Here is a 19,775-nt window from a genome sequence, read left to right as displayed (position 1 = left end):
ACCACCACCACGTGCTATAACTTCTTCCATCCCTTACTTGTGGAATCTACATGTTTATCGCTGCTGCTAACCTGCCAGCTCCCTTTCATGTTGTTGGTTATGTAAGTTAACTTGTATTGAGTGCTTGCCATGTACCAGGTATGCTGCCAAGTGCTTTCCATGCATTGTCTCCTTTAATTCTCTCAATAACCCTGAAACTTACATGCCCTTATTATGCTTATTTTCCAAATGAGGAAACCAAGATGTAGAGTGGTTAAGTAACTTCTAAGAAGTGGCAGAGCTGGCCGTCTCTAAAGAAGTGTCCTTAATCACTCTACATTACCGTGGCTTGTGTCTCTGACACCTAGACCAGTGACTGATTAAAAATGAGCACTTAAACGTGTCTGGGAATATACGTGTGGCAAGGTGTACAAAGGATGTATTAGAGTGGGAAGAGCTGGAATGAAGGAAGCCAGCTCGGCGGCTGTTGGTGGAGTTTAGGATGAATTAATGAAGGCCTGCATTATTGAATTTTTTTTTTTCTCGGTATGCGGGCCTCTCACTGTTGTGGCCTCTCCCGTTGGGGAGCACAGGCTCTGGACGCGCAGGCTCAGCGGCCATGGCTCACAGCCCCGGCTGCTCCGTGGCATGTGGGATCTTCCCGGACCGGGGCACGAACCTGCGTCCCCTGCATCGGCAGGCGGACTCTCAACCACTGCGCCACCAGGGAAGCCCTGCATTATTGAATTTTGATGAGATCTCCGGAGGTGGTTATTGCAATTTTAGGAGTCGGTGAGCTCTTAAAAGGGATAGTAAGAGTGGAAGAAGATTAGAAAGCTTGAGGGAGAGCTCCTAGTTTGGACTGGAACTAGGGACAACTTGTAGCTTCAAAATTCTCTGATCAGCACTTTCAGGACTGAGCAGAAAGAAGTTTTGGAAGAGAAGGCTGGAGAGGTTGAACCCAGAAGCACTTGAGCCAGGTGGTGCTGGGAACCGCAGGGAGGTTCAGAGAGGGTGCAAGTGGAGGGCGGAGAGGGGAGTAAGTGAATTTGGGCAATTACCAAGGCTTTTATGTGAATCAGGCCAACTCAGAACAGGAAATTTTGAAGAAATCTTCAGAATAACAAATCCTGGTGAATGGCTGATAACTGGGAAGCTTGGTGGATGGGAAGAGAGTCACACTTTATGTTTTAAAGTAGACCTGAAAAACTCTCGGATGCTAGTGCTCAGCGGCCCTGGCACGTGTTTGTGCTCAATAAATATTTGCTGAGTGAATGAATGGCTCTGTAGTGAGCGGATAACTTTTCTGAGGGTCATGGTCAGTTCATGGAAAGCAGTCAGTATGTATTTGCTGAATGTTACTGAACAGAAGTATCAACCATAGCAGCTTCTCCTCTTACTGCCTCGCAATGTACAATCCATACGCCTCCAGCCCCTCCCCACGCACTAGGTGTTCCTTTCTTGTGTGGGAACTGGGGAACAGGTGAGCATTCTCTTTATCTGGCCTCACCAGCTCTACTGGGGAGCTTCAGTAGGAGAGGTGTGGACTTTCCTGCCAAGCAGAGAATTGAGGCAGGCTGGGGGGACAATTCAGTTTGCAAATTTACTTCCTTCTGAACTTGTAGATAATTGTCTTAGTTCATGGTTTGCCTTGGCAGGGTAGACAGGGCTCTCAGTTAAGCCTGCCACAGTGGTAATCAGGACACAGATAAGCAATGTGTTCTAAATCTGCTGCTAGGTAACAGCAGCAAATCTGAGATAATGGAGAGGTTGGTTGTTTCCTGTAAGGTAGTAACAAGTTCACTCTGGTTTTGCTAGTTAGAAAGCCATTAATGTATGTATGAGTGTCTATTGCTGCCCTAACAAATGACCACAAATTTACTGGCTTCAAGCAACACAAATTGATTATCTTACAGTTCTGTAGTTCAGAAGTTCAGCACAAGTCTCACTGCACTAAAATCAACGTGTTGGACGGGGCTGTTTCTTTCTGGAGCTTCTAGGGGAGAATCTGTTTCCTTGACTTCTTCAGCTTCGTGAGGCTGCCTGCATTCCTTGGCGCACAGTTCCCTTCCTCCACAGTCAAAACCAGCAACACAGCATCTCTCAGACACTGCTTTTGTCCTCAAACCTCGTCCTCCAGCTGCACTCTTCTGCCTCCCTCTTCCACTTCTAGGGATCCTTGTGATTACATTGATCCCACTGGATAATCAGATAATGTCCTTACTTTAAGGTCCACTGATTAGCAACCCTGTTTCCATCTGCACCCTTAATTCCCCATTGCCGTGTAAGGTAACGTATTCATAGGTTCCAGGGCTTAAGATGTGCAAGTCCTTTGGGGGCCATTATTCTGCCAACCACGATGTGCTAGCTAGTAAGTTGTATGGAACAGGAGTGACTCCAAGTGGGGTTCCATAAAAAAATCACTGAGAAGCCAGAGCCACTTTGGAATTTTAGTCCCCTAGCAGGCTGCTGAAGAATCAGAATAGGAAGCTCGTGGGTGTTCAGGAGCTCACGGCCACTGAGAGGGGGTCTAGAACAGCTGCATACATCCTCATGGAACCCCTTTTTCTTGCTCTATGTTGTCTGCATTCATTGAGGAAGTCAAATTGAGGGCATTAGAGAGTTGGGGATCTGTGGGTCAGATTCAGTGATGGGCTCTACAGGGGGTCAGAATTCATGGGCTTTCTGGATGAAGAGGGAGTTGGAAGTGAATAAGGAGATGGAGAAGTATTGGAATTCTGGTCAGTAAAGGCAGTGTGAAGTACAAGGATTTAAGAAGGTAATAATATGACGATCTTGAGCTGTTTTCACTGTGGACATTAATCCATGATTAGGTGACCAGAGCTCTCTAAAATGACCAGGTTCTTTGCTTTTGGCAATGTTAGTGTATGATGTTAATGCATTGTAGTATGTAATGTTAATACAGAGAGACTTGAGCTGACGTTCCTCCTATCTCACTTAACTCTTGTGAGATCTTACTTAGCCTTGATTTAGGACTGTTGTGTGGATTAAGTGAGGTAAGATGTGTAAAGCACAATGCTAGGTATACAGTAAGTGCTCAGTAAATATTTGTTCCCAGTACTAATTGTGGTGACTCAGTTTGTTGATTAGAAACCCTGGAAGTCACTTCTGTATTTGTTGATTTAAAAATGATTGTGTATCAGAACTCAATAAATACTTGACTCGTTGTTGTTATTGTTGGGTGGGTGGGGTAGGAGGGTGTTACCTGAAAACATTGGATTAAAGATGAAAGGGGGGGACTTCCTTGGTGGCGCAGTGGTTAAGAACCCGCCTGCCAGTGCAGGGGACACGGGTTCGAGCCCTGGTCCGGGAAGATCCCACATGTCGTGGAGCAACTAAGCCCGTGCGCCACAACTACTGAGCCTGCGCTCTAGAGCCCGCCTGCCGCAACTACTGAAGCCCGCGCACCTAGAGCCCGTGCTCCGCAACAAGAGAAGCCGCCGCAATGAGAAGCCCCTGAACCGCAGCTGAGAGTAGCCCCCGCTCGCCGCAACTAGACAAAGCCCACGCGCAGTAACGAAGACCCAACGCAGCCAAAAAAAAAATTAATTAATTAATTAAAAAAAAAAGATGAAAGGGGCTTTGGAGGTGAAAGAGTCTGAGACTGATTGCAGGAAGGGAGGCTGAGCTGAGTCTGGCAGTACTACCACCCTGCAGGTTCAGAGTGGAGCCGCAGCGAGGGGTGAGGGAGAGGGCTCAAGGTGGGCTCCACTGCCTGCTGCTTACCCCTCGCCTGCAGCCTCTGTGTCTGCTTCAAGGATCTGGGGCCATTATGTAAGACTCAGCCCCACCCGTGCCTTTTAACTTGTCCATTAACTGTAAGTGAGAATCTGGTCTGCTACTCAGCTATAATTCATTCATTTGTCGAGGCTTATAACAGTGCTTTCTTTCTCATGATGTGCTTTGCAATTTCAATGTTTTAATGCGTATTTAACCCTCTCAGTTCTTTTTATCTTACTTAGTCCTTTGGGTAGGCACCCAAGTCAATTCACATTTACATAGTGGGTCATTCTCATGAGCCAGTAAGACATACAGAAACAGGGTCTTTTCTCTAGTTCATCCTTCTTTCCCTTTCTCTTTCCCTCCCTCCCTCCTTTCCTTTTTCTCCTAAACTTACACAGTGTGGTTCTCATGATTCTAATATTTTCTGAGTCACAAGCTCCCCTGAGAATCTGATGAAAGTTATGGACCCTCTCCCAAGAAAAATGCACCCTCACACATAATCCTCTGAAGCCCATTCATAGGAACCCTGGAAATCCATGGTTAAGAAATCCTCTCAGCCATAAATAATGATGGTATCAGAGGAAGTAATAATCAACTGGCGAGTAATCTGCAGCAGGCACAGACCAATGAGACTTGATGTTCCTTTCTTTTCATTTTTTATGATTTTAAGCAAACTTTAATATATTTGAAATTTATGGAACATTTTAAGCATATACCAAAGTAGAGAGACTTGAAGTACCCCATGACCTGGCTCCAACAATGAACAAACATCCTGTCTTGTTTCATTTATGGGTCTACCCATTCTCCAGATCCCAGACATCATATAATTAAGTATGTATCACTTAAGATTAAGGGCCCTTTTTTAAAAAAAATGACATAATCGCCATATCACAATACAGGCATACCTTGGAGATATTGCAGGTTCAATTCCAGACCACCACAATAAAGTGAATATTGCAATAAAGCAAGTTGCACAAATTTGCTGGTTTCTCAGTACATATAAAAGCTATGTTTATACTATACTGTAATGTATTAAGTGTGCAATAGCATTATATCTAAAAATGTACATACCTTAATTAAAAAATACTTTATTGCTAAAAAATGCTAACCATCATCTGAGCCTTTAGCAAGTCATAATCTTTTTGCTGGTGAAGGATCTTGCCTTGATGCTGACGCCTACTGATGGATCAGGATGGTGGCTGCTGAAGGCTGGGCTGGCTGTTGCAATTTCTTAAAGTAAGACAACAATGAGGTTTGCCACATCCATTTACTCTTCTTTCCACGAATGATTTCTCTGTAGCCTGCAATGCTGTTTGATAGCATTTTACACACAGTAGAACTTCATTCAAAATTGGAGTCAGGGGCTTCCCTGGTGGTGCAGTAGTTGAGAGTCCGCCTGCCGATGAAGGGGATGTGGGTTCGTGCCCCAGTCTGGGAGGATCCCACACACCGCAGAGCGGCTGGGCCCGTGAGCCACGGCAGCTGAGCCTGCGTGTCCGGAGCCTGTGCTCCGCAACGGGAGAGGCCACAACAGTGAGAGGACCACGTACCGCCAAAAAAAAAAAAAAAAAAAATTGGAGTCAGTCCTCTCAAGCCCTGCCACTGCTTTATCAACTAAGTTCATGTAATATTCTAAATCCTTTGTTGTCATTTCAGCAATCTTCATAGCATCTTCACCAGGAGTAGATTCCATCTCAAGAAACCACTTTCTTTGCTCATCCATAAGAAGCAACTCTTCATCTGTTCAAGTTTCATGGTGAGATTGCAGCAATTCAGTCCCATCATCAGGCTCCACTTCTAATTCTAGTTCTCTTGCTCTTTCCACCACATCTGCAGCTACTTCCTCCTCTGAAGTCTTGAACCCCTCAAAGTCATCCATGAGGGTTGGAATCATCCTCCTTCCAAGTCCTGTTAATGTTGATATTTTGACCTCTACCCAAGAATCAAGAATGTTCTTAATGGCATCTAGAATGGTGAATCCTTTCCAGAAGGTTTTCTATTTACTTTGCCTCTACCCATCAGAGGATTCACTATGACAGCTACAGTCTTATGAAATGTATTTCTTAAATAATAATACTTGAAATTCAAAATGACTTCTTGATCCATGGGCTGCAGAATGAATGTTGTGTTAGCAGGCATGAAAACAACATGAATCTCATTGTATTGTACATCTCCATCAGAGCTCTTGGGTGACCAGGGGCATTGTCAATGAGCAGTAATATTTTGAAAGGAATCCTTTTTTCTGAGCAGTAGATTTCAACAGTGGGCTTAAAATATGCAGTAAACCATGTTGTCAACATATGTGCTGTCATCCAGGCTTTGTTGTTTCATTGATAGAACACAGGCAGAATAGACTTAGCATAATTCTGAAGGGCCCTAGGATTTTGGGGATGGCAAATGAGCATTGGCTTCAACTTAAAGTCACCAGCTTCATTAGCCCTTAACAAGAGTCAGCCTGTCCTTTGCAGTTTTTTTTTTTTTTTTTTTTTTTTTTTTGCTGTACGCGGGCCTCTCACCGCTGTGGCCTCTCCCGCTGCGGAGCACAGGCCCCGGACACACAGGCTCCGCGGCCATGGCTCGCGGGCCCAGCCGCTCCGCGGCATGTGGGATCCTCCGGGATCGGGGCACGAACCCGTGTCCCCTGCATCGGCAGGCGGACTCTCAACCACTGCGCCACCAGGGAAGCCCCCTTTGCAGTTTTGATGCCAGGCATTGACATCCTCTCTAGCTATGAGAGTCCTAGATGGCATCTTCTTCCAATAGAAGGCTGTTTTGTCTACACTGAAAATCTGTTCTTTAGTGTAGCTACCTTCATCGATTATCTGAGATAGCTAGATCTTCTGGATAACTTGCTGCAGCTTCTGTATCAGCAGTTGCTGCTTCACCTTGCACATTTATGTTATAGAGACGGCTTCTTTCCTTAAACCTCATGAACCAAGCCCTGCTAGCTTCAAACTTTTCTTCTGCAGCTTCTACACCTCTCTCAGCTTTCATAGAATTGAAGAGAGTTAGGACATTGCTCTGGATTACATTTTGGCTTAAGGGAATGTTGTGACTAGTTTAATCTTCTATCCAGAATACTAAAACTTTCTCCACATCACAGTAAGGCTGTTTTGCTTTATCATTCGTGTGTTCACTGGAGTAGCACTTTTAATTTCCTTCAAGAACTTTTCCTTTGCATTCACAATTTGGCTAACTGTTTGGGGTAAGAGGCCTAGCTTTTGGCATATCTCGGCTTTCAACATGCCTTCCTCACTAAGCTTAATCATTTCTGGCTTTTGACTTAAAGTGAGAGACGTATAACTCTTCCTTTCACTTGAACACTTAGAGGCCACTGTAGGGTTATTAACTGGCCTAATTTCAATATCGTTGTATCTGAGGAAATACGGAGGCCTGAAGAGAGGGAGAGAGATGGGGAACTGCTCGTCAGAACACAGACAACATTTATCGATTAAGTTTGCTGTCTTAAATGGGCATGGTATGTGGTGCCCCAGAACAATTACAATAGTAGTATCAAAGATCACTGATCACAGATCACCATAACAATATAATAATGAAAAAGTCTGAAATATTGCAAATGACCAAAATGTGACACAGAGGCATGAAGGGAGCAAATGATGTTGGAAAATGGTGCCAATAGTCTCGCTTCATGTAGGGTTGCCACAGACCTTCAATTTGTAAAAAATACAATATCTGTGAAGTGCAATAAAGTGAAGCACAATAAAATGATGTACTCCTGTATTATTATTTTACTTAAAAATTGACAGTAATTCTTTAATATTATATACCCATCCAGTTGATTAAATTTCTGTTAGCACCTTATAGTTTTTTAAAATAGTTGGCTTATTTGAACCAGGATCCAATCGAGGGCCACACATTCACATTCAAGCCTGACCTTTCAAATGCTCTGGCTGATGGTGTTTGACAATGGCTCTGTTTTCTTTGGCAGGACAAAGAAAGTGGACGAACATTTATTCAGTGACTTTAGACTGTGATTAACCAATCTAAACTAGGGAAACAAACAAGTTGATTTTCACCCTGAATATTTTAGATGATTGACCTTGCTCTTTATATTTTATAGTCTTAGAGTCAAGTAATCAGTCATCCCTCCCTCTGCACCACAGCCCCACTCCAGACTCCTGCTGTGTTCTATGCTGTGTGAGGTGTCTGTGGACAGTACTAAGCGTTGTAATTAATTGGTCCCTGCCCTCCAGATATTACAAACCTGTGGGGAAGCCAACATGAAAAATTACTCATATATATGTATATAGGTATACATATATGTGAAGTTTTATGAGGAAATATATGATCATATGAGAAAGAGTTAAAAAAACTAATAAATATTTACTCATCAAAATGTATTGGATACCCACCACATACTGGACATTGTACTAGGTGCTAGGTACATAGTGGTGAACATAAGACACAGTACCTGCCCTCCTGTAACTTACAGGAGCACAGGCTACTTACAGTGGTAAGCTACTGTATTAGGCTCTGGGAGAACAAAAAGATGAAAATATGTGACTCCTGCTGTCAGGAAATTCACAGATAACAAATAAGTCTAAAATAAAGGTAAGTTTTTTCCACCTAAAAGTTATTCTTCAGAAAGGACTTGACTTATTTTATGAGAGTCTTTACAACTTAGCTGGAAGTGAAACTGACATGCTCTGGGAAATTGACTCAAAGCATCTATGGTAATGAGGAAAACATTGATGTTAAAGATGCATCTGAAGATTTTGAATAACATTACTTTATAAAATGTGAGAAAAGTAGTATTTCTAAGTTAACATTATTTTATGTATCTGTAATCGTTTGTAAATATTTCAGTATGAATACTAAAAGATAAGGATTCTTTAAAAAATAAGCATAGTACCACCTAAAGGGAAAATAATTTCTTTAATATCATAAAAGATAAAAATTTCTGATTGTCTCAAATGTCATAACTTTAAAAATTATTTTATAAATAGCTAAAAATTATTTTAGTTAGTTTAAATCAGTATTCAAATTAAGTCCACATATTGAGATTGGTTTGTTGTCTCTTTTAACCTATTGATTTTGCCTTCCTCTCTCTTTCTCTTCTTGCAATTATTTATTTTAAAAAAGATGGTGGGGAGAGGATTTGTTGTATAGCTATAGAGTTTTCCATAGTCTGGATTTTGCTGATTATATTCCTGTGGTATTTTTTTCCCACTGAACTCTGTTTCTTTGTATTTTCGGTAAATTGGTATTTGGATTTAGACAGGGACAATTTATTTGGTGAGATTACTTCATGGGTGGTGATAAGGTCTCCCATTAGGAGGCAAACAGTGTCTGGTTGTCTTTCTTTTTGTGATATTAGTGGCCTTGAAAATCAATGCAGTCCATTAGGGATTGCAAAATGGCGATGTTCTAATTCTAACATTCCTTCTTCATTTATTCTTTTCTATAATAAGAAACTTCTCTCATCTACTCTATGGTACCACTCTACGGTACAATTTAAATAGGAAAGCCGGGATAAATTTTTACCATTTTGCAAAATAATGAGTTGGTTTGCTAGTATTATCCTCCAATGTTGACCAATTAGCTAATTTTTAAAGTGACATGGTGAACTCATGGATTTAAACATAGTTGATATATTCAATCTGTTACCATTATTACCCTTACTGATGTTCTTTGAGTGTCTTTTAAGAGAAAATGGCATTTTAAGAGACCACAATCTAGGTGCTAATGATACTTATTACTATTGGCTGATCATTTTTTTTTTTTTTTTTTGCGGTACACGGGCCTCTCACTGTTGTGGCCTCTCCCGTTGCGGAGCACAGGCTCCGGACGCGCAGGCTCAACGGCCATGGCTCACGGGCCCAGCCGCTCCGCGGCATGTGGGATCTTCCCAGACCGGGGCACGAACCCGTGTCCCCTGCATCGGCAGGCAGACTCTCAACCACTGCGCCACCAGGGAAGCCCGGCTGATCATTTTTTCTAGGCCTTTAGTCTGGACGGAGCTAGGAAATATAAATTTACAAATTTTAAAGTATTTAAAGATATATCATTGTTGATCCTTCCAGTGCTTCCAATTCAAATTCAGGACTATGTGTCCTGCAACTGTATCTGCTTTCATACCTTCTGAGAACCCCAGGTCTCAATCGCACTGAGAGTGCCAGAGAAAGTTCACATAATCACTCATATATTTTATCTCACAATACACAACAGTCTCAGAAAATTAACACCAACACTACAACCAACAGTATGACAACTAAAAAGCAGTTTAAGATCTTTTCAAATTCTTTTTGTCCTTAGGATATATGTCACTAAGAACGTTGTCAGTTATAACTTTATGGTATAAAGTTACTTGGAATAAGTTCTCTTGGAATAGTTATGCCATCAGTTTGGCACTTGTTTTCATTTTGTTTTTGATTTGTGGGAATTGCTTTTTAAAATGTAAAATTCTGTTTTTTAAAAAAATTAATTAAATTAATTTTGTTTTAAAATTATGTTAAAAATGTGCAAAATGTTATCTTCAAAGAAATTTAGTTTCTATCCTTATCTTCTTTACCCCATTCCCTCCTCTGTAGGTAACTATTTAAAAACACTTTTACGGCTCATTCTTCCTTTGTATGTTTTTAAGTGTAAGCAGGTGTTTTTGTTCCAACACCCTTTCTTAGATAAAAGTTAGCAAATTAAACAGTTTCCTCCACCTTGCTTTTTATTTATCTTTTTAATTTTTATTATTATTATTATTATTTTTTGCAGTACGCGGGCCTCTCACTGTTGTGGCCTCTCCCGCTGCGGAGCACAGGCTCCGGACGTGCAGGCCCAGTGGCCATGGCCCACGGGCCCAGCCGCTCTGCGGCACGTGGGATCCTCCCGGACCGGGGCACAAACCCACGTCCCCTGCATCAGCAGGCAGACTCCCAACCACTGCGCCACCAGGGAAGCCCCATCTTTTTTATTTTTTTAAAGATACGAGTTTGTATTAAAATTACAAAAATGTAACATTATTAAGGTATGATTCATGCAAAGTGCCATGTTTCTGAACTAAAATAAATGGATAAGGATGGAACCTAACAAGTATTAGACATGTAATTCAATACTTAAGACAATTACAAGTGATTCAGATTTAGTTTAATTTTTAAAAAAGATCATGAAATCCTCTTGCAAGACTCTTCAAAATGACTTCTACAGAACAAAACGATAGAGAGAAAACATTTCAATAAAACATTTAACAACCACATTGCTCAAGTATTAAGGACAGAGATCTAGAAAGTAGTACCTATTGATTTACTTTGCATCTTGTAATTACCTCTGGTATCAGTAATTCTTACTATCATGGAACCTCTCCCACAATAAGCATACATCACAAACATTTTCTACAAATTTCACAAGTTCACAGCCCTCCTGAGAACCTATCCATGGACTTCATTTTCAAAAGTGGTACGATTTCCAGAAATTGACTCATTTTCTCATATACATCCTAGAAATGCCACCTTCTCACTATCTTCCATTTATTTTGTGACCAAATCAATGTTACCAGTTAAAAACTACCTAGAATACCAACGAGCACTAACATATCTGGCTTGAAAACATTTTTGGATGTTGCTTCCTACCTTTTAAGTATAAAAAAAGCATTTCAATAAAAAACAAATATACAATGAAGTCATCTTCCTTTGTGTAAAGAAATATGAATGAACTGTGCATTAATATTTAAAAGCAAAGTAGTTCACTGCCAAAACTTTAAATGTCTCAAGAGTACAACAAATTCTGAACACACTAAGATCATGTTGCTGCTTCAGTATTCTTGGGAATGGTGAGGGGTTAGTTGTTCTATGGTTTAGGATCAGTTTCCACGCTTGTTTCTTGAGCTGCTTCTACCTTTAAGAGCTTTTCATCATTTTCCAGTATTGGCTTAAGTTCATGGACGATACTAAGAAGAGCGTAAAACTGTTTCCCTCTCAATTCCAGCGTATCTTCAACACTTTCTTTAATATGTGAAAGATGCGCTAATTCTTTTACCAGAGCCTCTAGTTTCTTTAATGTCTTACGCCTGTCTGGATGACGGTGGATCACTTTTGCCAATGCATCATATTCTTGGTGATACTTTCGCATTCGTTTTGCTTGAAGAATTTGCTTTTTGCACTCAGCAATTTTTTTACGTGCTCCAGCAATGCTACATTCTATTTCTTTGTAAATTTTTTCATAATTTTTCACTTCTCTGAGATTCATATCATATACCAGCAAAGTTTTGCCCATTGAAAGTTCACATTGGGACAGTGTGATCAGCATACGTTGGTACTGGCTGTATTCCTCTTCCTGGGATCCAGAGTTGCACCATTTAATGAAACTTTTCACTAGCAGATTAATTCTCCGATCATCTCCAGCGCCATCTCCATCAATTAGGAGACGCTTCCGTATGATTTCGTCGTCAGTCACGGGCCCCATGGCTTGGGCGGCGGCAGCGGCACAAGCTGAGGCGGCGGTTGGCGGCGATGGAAGTCAAACTCCCACAATGCAGCCGGGTAAACAGCTATGGAGACGGCGGCGCGTGCGGCCGTCCGTTCTGCCGCCGCCTAGCGGCAGCGGCCCTGCGCTCCCCGAACTGCCCGGGGGCGGCCGCTGCACCTTGCTTTTCAAACTTAATATTATATCTTGGAGATTATTCCATGGTAGTAATAATATATAATTTGAAATATGCCTATAAAACTAAATTCATAAATAAAATACTGTAAATTGACATTTGACTATTTTATCTACTTCCCTAAAAGTTTGGCCTCGAAAACTGTTCTTGAATCTTTTCATTGGGAAAATGGATTGCTTTATGTTCAGGGTTGCCTTATTTGGGAGCATAGGTGGGCAACTATAAAACAGTAAAATTAGAACCGGAAGCTGGAAATTTGAGCAGGATCTACAAGGATGGTGAGGATTTGGTGTGCTGGAGAGTTGGGGAAGGACCTGCTAGATGACCAGACAGTGTGGAATGTGTATGGTGCCTACAGGATCAGAGAGCCTGGCTAGAGCTGCAGGTTTGGTAAAGGAAATTGATTGTCAGGGAAATAATTATTTGAAATAATTCAGGATCTGGTGAGGGTCTTGATAAGGTAGATGCCATTATCTTTGTTCTTTTAACAAAGATTTATTGAGCACCTATTTTGTGAAAAGTCTGCAGGGTGCTGGGGAAACGGGAAGAAAGATATGGTCCCTCCCTTAAGGAGCAGAGACATTTCATTACTAAAGAGAAATACAGTGTGTTGTGGGGGCATACTAATGGGAGGTAGTCAGGGAAGCCTTCTAAGGAAGTGCATTTAGGCTGAGATCTATGGGATGATGAACAAGTGTTAGCTGCTGGTGATGGACGTGGGAGTAGCAGGGAGAGGGTGATAGTTCTAGGCCGAGGGGCAGCCCTCAGGGAATAAAATGAGTGTGGTTCCATAACTGAAAAAGTGTCCTCTATGTTTGAAAGGGCTGGACAGTGGAGGATACAGAGGATGAGAGATGAGGGTGAATTCGAGAGAAATTGCAAACGAGGACTTGATAAGAAAAAGGAACTGTTTCCTGGAAGGCATATGATAGGCACTCAATACATGGAATGGATGAATAAATAAGTTTGAGATTTCAAATGTACACTAAGAAGTGATGGAGTCATGGGTAGGAGTAAATAAATGGGCACAGGGTACTAGTTTGGAAGGCAGATTAGTTGGGTTTTAGACACATGGATCTTGAGGCGTGACATTCTGACGGTTTGTCAAATACTGATCCTCACAGCTTCAGGCTACTGTTGAAATTGTAAGGCTCAAGCGTGGGAAACAAAAGATAGAGTGCTTTTCCTTGGGAATTATGGTTAGAAGAAGGAGATGAGACTTAGGATGGGACAGAGGAGCAGGGTGGAGAAGTTCAAGGACAGAGTGGTAAACAGAGGTCAAGGACACCAGCTTGTACCAAATGAGACAATGTGGTTGACACCACTTGCAAAATGCCAAGATGTTATATAGACGTATGGGTGGAGTGGGGAGGGGTGGGAAAGGCACGGGATCTGAAGTCACAAGACCTGGACTCAGTCCTCGCTCTGCCTTTTACCATATTTCAGACCTTGGGCAGTAATTACTTAAAGTTTTCTGAGTATCGGGCTGCTTATTTATGAAACGAGAAAGAATGGCTGCCATGTTTGCATCTCAGAGATATTGTGAGATTGAAATTAAAAATAACTGTAAACTTGGGCTTCCCTGGTGGCGCAGTGCTTGAGAGTCTGCCTGCCGATGCAGGGGACACGGGTTCGTGCCCCGGTCCAGGAAGATCCCACATGCGGTGGAGCGGCTAGGCCCGTGAGCCATGGCCGCTGAGCCTGCGCATCGGAACCTGTGCTCCGCAACGGGAGAGGCCACAACAGTGAGAGGCCCAGGTACCGCAAAAAAAAAAAGTTAAAAAAAAAAATCTGTAAACCATTGGATTTTCCCCCTCAGTGTTGCATAAAGGGTGTGGCATACACACGGTACTTGAGTGTTGTTTGTTTTTTTGGGGGGGGGCGCGCAGCATGCGGGATCTTAGTTCCCTGACCAGGGGTCGAACCCATGCCCCCTGCAGTGGAAGCCTGGAACCCTAACCACTGGATCGCCAGGGAATTCACTTGAATGAGTGTTTGAATGAATGTATGGGTATTACTGTGGCTACTAATTTATGTTTCAACAGAGACCAGATGAAGAAGCTGTGGTGGATCAGGGTGGGACCAGTACAATTCTCAACATCCACTATGAGAAAGAAGAGTTGGAAGGTGAGCACTGCTGTTCTATGTACCGAGGGAAATCAGCAAGAGGCAGCCTGGTGTGGGAGGAGCAGCTTTACCATCAGGAGACCTGGGTTGGAGTCCTAACTCTTCTTCACTAGCTGTGAGACCTTGGGAAAATATCACTTAATTTCACTTAGCCTCGTTTTCCTCATCTGTTAAATAAAAGTAGGGATAATAATACCTGTCTCACTGTTAGGATCTAGTAGACAGACAGCTTGTGAGACAGTACTTTCAGCACAGTAAAGTTCAATGTAAATATTAATAAATGACCTATTCCTTGAGAATGTGAAGCACTCAGATCAGTTTATTTATTTATTTATTTATTTATTTTTGTGGTACGCGGGCCTCTCACTGTTGTGGCCTCTCCCGTTGCGGAGCACAGGCTCTGGACGCGCAGGCTCAGTGGCCATGGCTCACGGGCCCAGCCGCTCTGCGGTATGTGGGGTCTTCCCGGACCGGGGCACGAACCCGTGTCCCCTGCATCGGCAGGTGGGCTCTCAACCACTGCGCCACCAGGGAAGTCCTCAGATCAGTTTATTGATTCTTGACAACTGCTTGGAAATATAGATACAAATTTATACAAAAGAAAATAAAATACAAATAGTTTTAAAAACTCAGTTTGGCCATAAAACCCTGTTTTTACCCCATTTCCAATGTATGCTCTTCCCATTCTAACTATACCCATTTCTGCCTGGTATTTTCATCTAAACAAGAAAAGGGAAAACACACATGCACCTATAACATATTTGCTGAGAGTTCACAGCATAGAGTTGTATAAAAACCCACTGAAGTGGAAGGGAAGGAAGAGGCCTGTTAATTGACCTGCTCTATCTAGTTTACCGTATCAAGGCTCTTCTTCCTTTCTCTCCTCTCCCACCCCCACTCCCCCCTGACCCTTCTGTGCTGTCCTTCTGCTTTCCTTTTTCCCACGGAGCCTAGTTTCCTGGTAATGATGGCAATGCTCAGTTTTATTAAAGAAAGACTCGCGTCCACTATAGCTTGAACGGGAACCCACATTTGGCTCAAAAGCCTTTGCGCAATCTCTGCAGCATCTCCTGCAACGTTGAAGACTAGGATACAGTACCTTTCTAATGACTGAGACAGCACGTGATGTGTTCTCTCTGTACTGCTTGTTCCTGTGCTGGGGTTTTTTTTCCATCAAAGTTGTACGGTCTCCAGAGAAAACTTGTCCTTTGGATGGGAGAGCCAAAGCTGTAGAGGCTGACTCATCCTCTGGGTCTGTTACCGTGAGAACTTATGTGGGTGGCTCTGTGGAGGTCAGTGGAGTTCAGACATATCAAGGTCAAGCTTTCGAAGTTATTTTGACCAGATGGAAGAGGAGCCAGTGTGGGTTTCAGCAGTTGGGAGAAAGGGGAAGAAGGAAGGGTGTGGAGGTGGGAGGCTAACCTTTGTTGAATGACCCTTGTGTGACAGGCATTTGATTAGGCACTTTGTACAAGTTGTCTTTTCAATCTTCACAGCAACCCAGGCAGGTAGGCATCATCCCTATTTTACGTGATGGGGAAACTGCTCAGGGTCATCTAGCCTAACAGCAGGTGAGGCTGGGATGGAATTCTGCTCTTTCCACTCTGCCACACTGCCTGCAAGGGAGGACGGTACCCAGCGTTAACCACCCAGCCTCAGCTCCTTGCTCCATCATATGAACATTTTTATGTGTTGCCCCACCCCTCCTTCTGCCCTGATAATCCTATTGCCTCCCTACCGTCTCACTGTACTGTGGGGGTACTTTTACTTTTAGTTTAGTTGTCTGGGCCCACTAGACCTTTGCCCTCAGCAAAGAGGTAACCATTTATGAACCCTCTTATCTACTTGGGAGTAATAATAAGCCTGGGCAAACACTCTTGGATCCCGAGGACTGGGTTCCATCACAGAGGTCAGTTGAGTAATTAGCAGTAGGAGCATCTTCTCAATATGACATCATCTATTCCTTACGAAGTATCCATTTTCCTGTAAAAGAAGGCCGTCTGTGATGATGGCGTTGCTAGGGGAAAACAGTCCTTTATACATAGACCTTTTGGAAAACTAGAATCTTATTTATGTTAGCACTTAAAAAAAAAAAAAAGCACTACAGGCAATGGGGGACAAATAGTGCCCACTCCTCAGGCCTGATGTGGTTCTCAAGTAGCTCCGGAGAGGAGAAGAGGAAGTTGGGATTTGCTGTAGGATGGGCTATGCTGTGGGCCCCGCCCTGACTCACTCCGAGGGCAGCCCGAGGGCTCAGTGAGTGAGGCTGCACTCAGGGAAGGGCTGTCTCTGGAAGGCGTGGAATAAAGTCAGTCCCACTCTGATGGAAGACAAGTAAAGTGTTCTAACTGCGTTCGAATTTGCCATGTGTGCCATGATACGAGGTTCTGCGGCTGCAGATAAAGCTCTGGGTCTTCCTTCCCCTTTGTTCTATACCCTCTACACCACGTGACATAAACCATTTTGAGAACTACTTCTGAGAGGTAGTCTCTGGACATTGTTAGAGACTTGTAAACGTGTTTTTTTTTTTTTTTTTTTTTTGCAAAAATTAACTCCATCAGCAGGAGAAGGTGCATTAAACCATAACATGGCTTTTTTTATATACATGGGAAGAGTCAAAAGCAAACAGTAGGACAGATTTCCGAAGAGAAACTCACAAAGAGCAACAGTCCATGATTGCTTCAGCGGACTCTCCCAGTCCCAGAACACCACCGAGCAGTGGCTTTAATTAGAGGAATGGCTTTTTCCGTCTTTTCTGGCAGATCATTATTCCTGATTAACTACTAGACTAATGAATCCTAGAGTAAGTTTGGTACCTTCTAATAAGTTTTTAACAGAGGTAAGAGCCATTTGGCCTTAGTTATAAGTTGGAAAAAAAAAGGCTTGCATGTGCTCCACATGTTAGACTCGCCCCGCGGTTACTGACTTTGTGTCAACCTGAAGCCCAGGGGATGGGACACCCGTCCGTGTGAGCTGATGAGTTCTGTGTGCATGCTTGATAAACAGTGTGCTTGGAATGTACTCCGCCTCGGAAGGCCCGGGTTCCATCTGCAGGGTGGGCTCCCCCTGTGATTTCTGTCCTGCTCTGCAAGGTTCCATCCCAGTTCACTAATGATTGCTCTCTGTACGTGTGTACATACTTAGTTTAAAAATAAATTCTAAAATTACATCTTCTAATAAGTTTTTACTGAATGAATACTTGTGTTTGCACACAGTCCCCAGAGAGTAGGTTTGACAATAACTGGAAAAAAGACTGGAAAGAAGGCAGAATTTAGGTGAGTAGGTAGGTAGATGAGGGGGATGAAGACTGTGTGGGTAGGAGAGCAGTTGGAAGGCCAGCAAAGTGACCACAGGATTGGTTTAGTAAAGTCATTGGGCTGCAGAATCCCGTTAGATGGACTGGATTTTATTGGTGCTGTATTCATTTCCCAGTGTCTATTTGTTTGTCTTCTTCTTTGATTTCACTCAGAATATCCAAGTGCCTGCTTCCAAGTCTCCAGCCTAGAAACTGATGCCTAGTTTTCTGATAACTACTCAGTCATTCTTAGCTCTGTGTCCTGCTGGGGCTTGTCTTCATTTTTGCCTGTCTCTCTGGTGTTTTCAAAAGGCAGGTGCTGTGGTTGGCTAATGTTTGTGGGAACTGATTGGACCAAAAAAATTTCTTAGAGAAGGAAAAGTCTTCCTTGGTAACTCTTTCCAAAGTCCCCTTATCCAGGAACTCTTCCTGGAATAAGCTCTCCATCCTCAGGCTGGCTAGGACCTTCTCAATCATCCCATGCCCTGGTGAGTATTTCATCCACTCGAAACACATTCACTTTGGTTACATGTTCCTGTTGTGACCCCCTTCAGATCAGAGGCCTTCTTAGTTCAGGTTGTGTACTCCTGAGGGGATCCTAAGGGGTTATGTTCCTGGTGGAGGCACCTAGGAGGTATTCCATTTTCTGAATATTTGTGGAGCGATGACCATGTGGAAGATACCGTGCTTTGTTATGTGAAGGATTCCAGGAGGAAGAAGGTCTGACCTGGGACTTTGAGGAGCTTGCAGATGAATAGCGGGAGAAAGACTGATAGATGCCTAACTTTAATGCAAGGCACAAGATAAGTTCATAAGAGAATGCTAGCCAAGGACTCAGGGTTTACAGGAAGGAGGCAGCACCTCTGATCAGGGGGATCAGCAAGAATACCAAGAAGGAAGGTGCATTTGCAGTGAATCTTGAAGGAGTGAGGCAAGTCAGCGTCCGGAAAGCATTGGTACATCTGTGGAAGAGCAGTTTGGTTTAGGTGGAGGAGAGTGTGAGGTGAGGGTGGGAGCATCACCTGAGGCCATGAGGAGGAGACAGAGTCAAAACCAGGCTGTTGGGCTTCCCTGGTGGCGCAGTGGTTGAGAGTCTGCCTGCCGACGCAGGGGACACGGGTTCGTGCCCCGGTCTGGGAGGATCCCACATGCCACGGAGCGGCTGGGCCCGTGAGCCATGGCTGCTGAGCCTGCGCTCCCCAACAGGAGAGGCCACAACAGTGAGAGGCCCGCCTACCGCAAAAAAACCCAAAAAAACCAGGCTGTTGGGCTTCCCCGGTGGCGCAGTGGTTGAGAGCCCGCCTGCCAACGCAGGGGACGTGGGTTCGAGCCCTGGTCCGGGAAGATCCCACATGCTGCGGAGCATCTGGGCCCGTGCGCCACAGCTACTGAGCCTGTGCTCTAGAGCACGTGAGCCACAACTACTGAGCCCACGTGCCACAACTACGGAAGCCCGTGTGCCTAGAGCCCGTGCTCTGCAGCAGGAGAGGCCACCGCAATAAGCCCGCACACCACAACGAAGAGTAGCTCCCACTTGCTGCAACTAGAGAAAGCCCGCGAGCAGCAGTGAAGACCCAGTGCAGCCAAAAATAAATAAATAAAATAAATAAATTTATTTAAAAAAACCCACCAGGCTGTTCTGTTGTTGGTGTAGATGCAGAAGGTGTACATCTCTAGATATTTTTCCCCCAGAACATTTATTTGGTGGGAGCATGTGTGCGATTTCCACTTTGATCTCTCTTGAGATGATCACTCAGTTCTTTTAGAGAGCTTTCCCTTTGTTTCCCTGTTGAATGTATAATTTGTTCTAGAGGAAGAAAAAACTAGAAAGGAGGCTGGGGCCTGAGCTTGCTGGAGCATGAAGGGTCCCGACTGTAAGAGTGAGCCGTGATCAGAGCAGTGCTTCCGGAGGGTTTGTTTGTAGGATCGAATTGGTGGGGGAGGCAGGAAGGAGGCCCCTGCTGTTGTCCAAGTGGGAGGAGAGAAAGACTTGACATCTCTAATCTATGGGATGGAGTG

The 19,775-nt window shown here is 43.5% G+C and overlaps 2 protein-coding genes across 2 annotated transcripts in view; one reads left to right on the top strand and one right to left on the bottom strand.

The window, feature by feature from the left end:
* SLC4A8 (solute carrier family 4 member 8) overlaps positions 1–19,775 on the top strand; it is a 78,474-nt gene that overhangs the window by 3,783 nt on the left and 54,916 nt on the right. The window contains exon 2 of the mRNA XM_060113689.1: positions 14,380–14,461. Coding sequence (XP_059969672.1) covers positions 14,387–14,461 — 75 coding nt within the window. The 5' untranslated portion in view covers positions 14,380–14,386. The remainder of the gene's footprint in view (positions 1–14,379; positions 14,462–19,775) is intronic.
* LOC132499246 (THO complex subunit 7 homolog) lies at positions 11,524–12,138 on the bottom strand. Its single transcript, XM_060113712.1, has one exon. It carries the CDS (start codon positions 12,136–12,138, stop codon positions 11,524–11,526), a length of 615 nt encoding a protein of 204 aa, XP_059969695.1.

Source organism: Mesoplodon densirostris, chromosome 11 (assembly GCF_025265405.1).
Source record: "Mesoplodon densirostris isolate mMesDen1 chromosome 11, mMesDen1 primary haplotype, whole genome shotgun sequence".
NCBI lineage: Eukaryota > Metazoa > Chordata > Mammalia > Artiodactyla > Ziphiidae > Mesoplodon > Mesoplodon densirostris.
Note: the sequence above shows the minus strand (reverse complement) of the source record. Positions and strands in the feature narration are given on the sequence as shown.

Coding starts and splice junctions, on each gene's coding strand:
- LOC132499246 (XM_060113712.1), bottom strand. CDS start 12,138: ATGGGGCCCGTGACTGACGACGAAATCATACGGAAGCGTCTCCTAATT.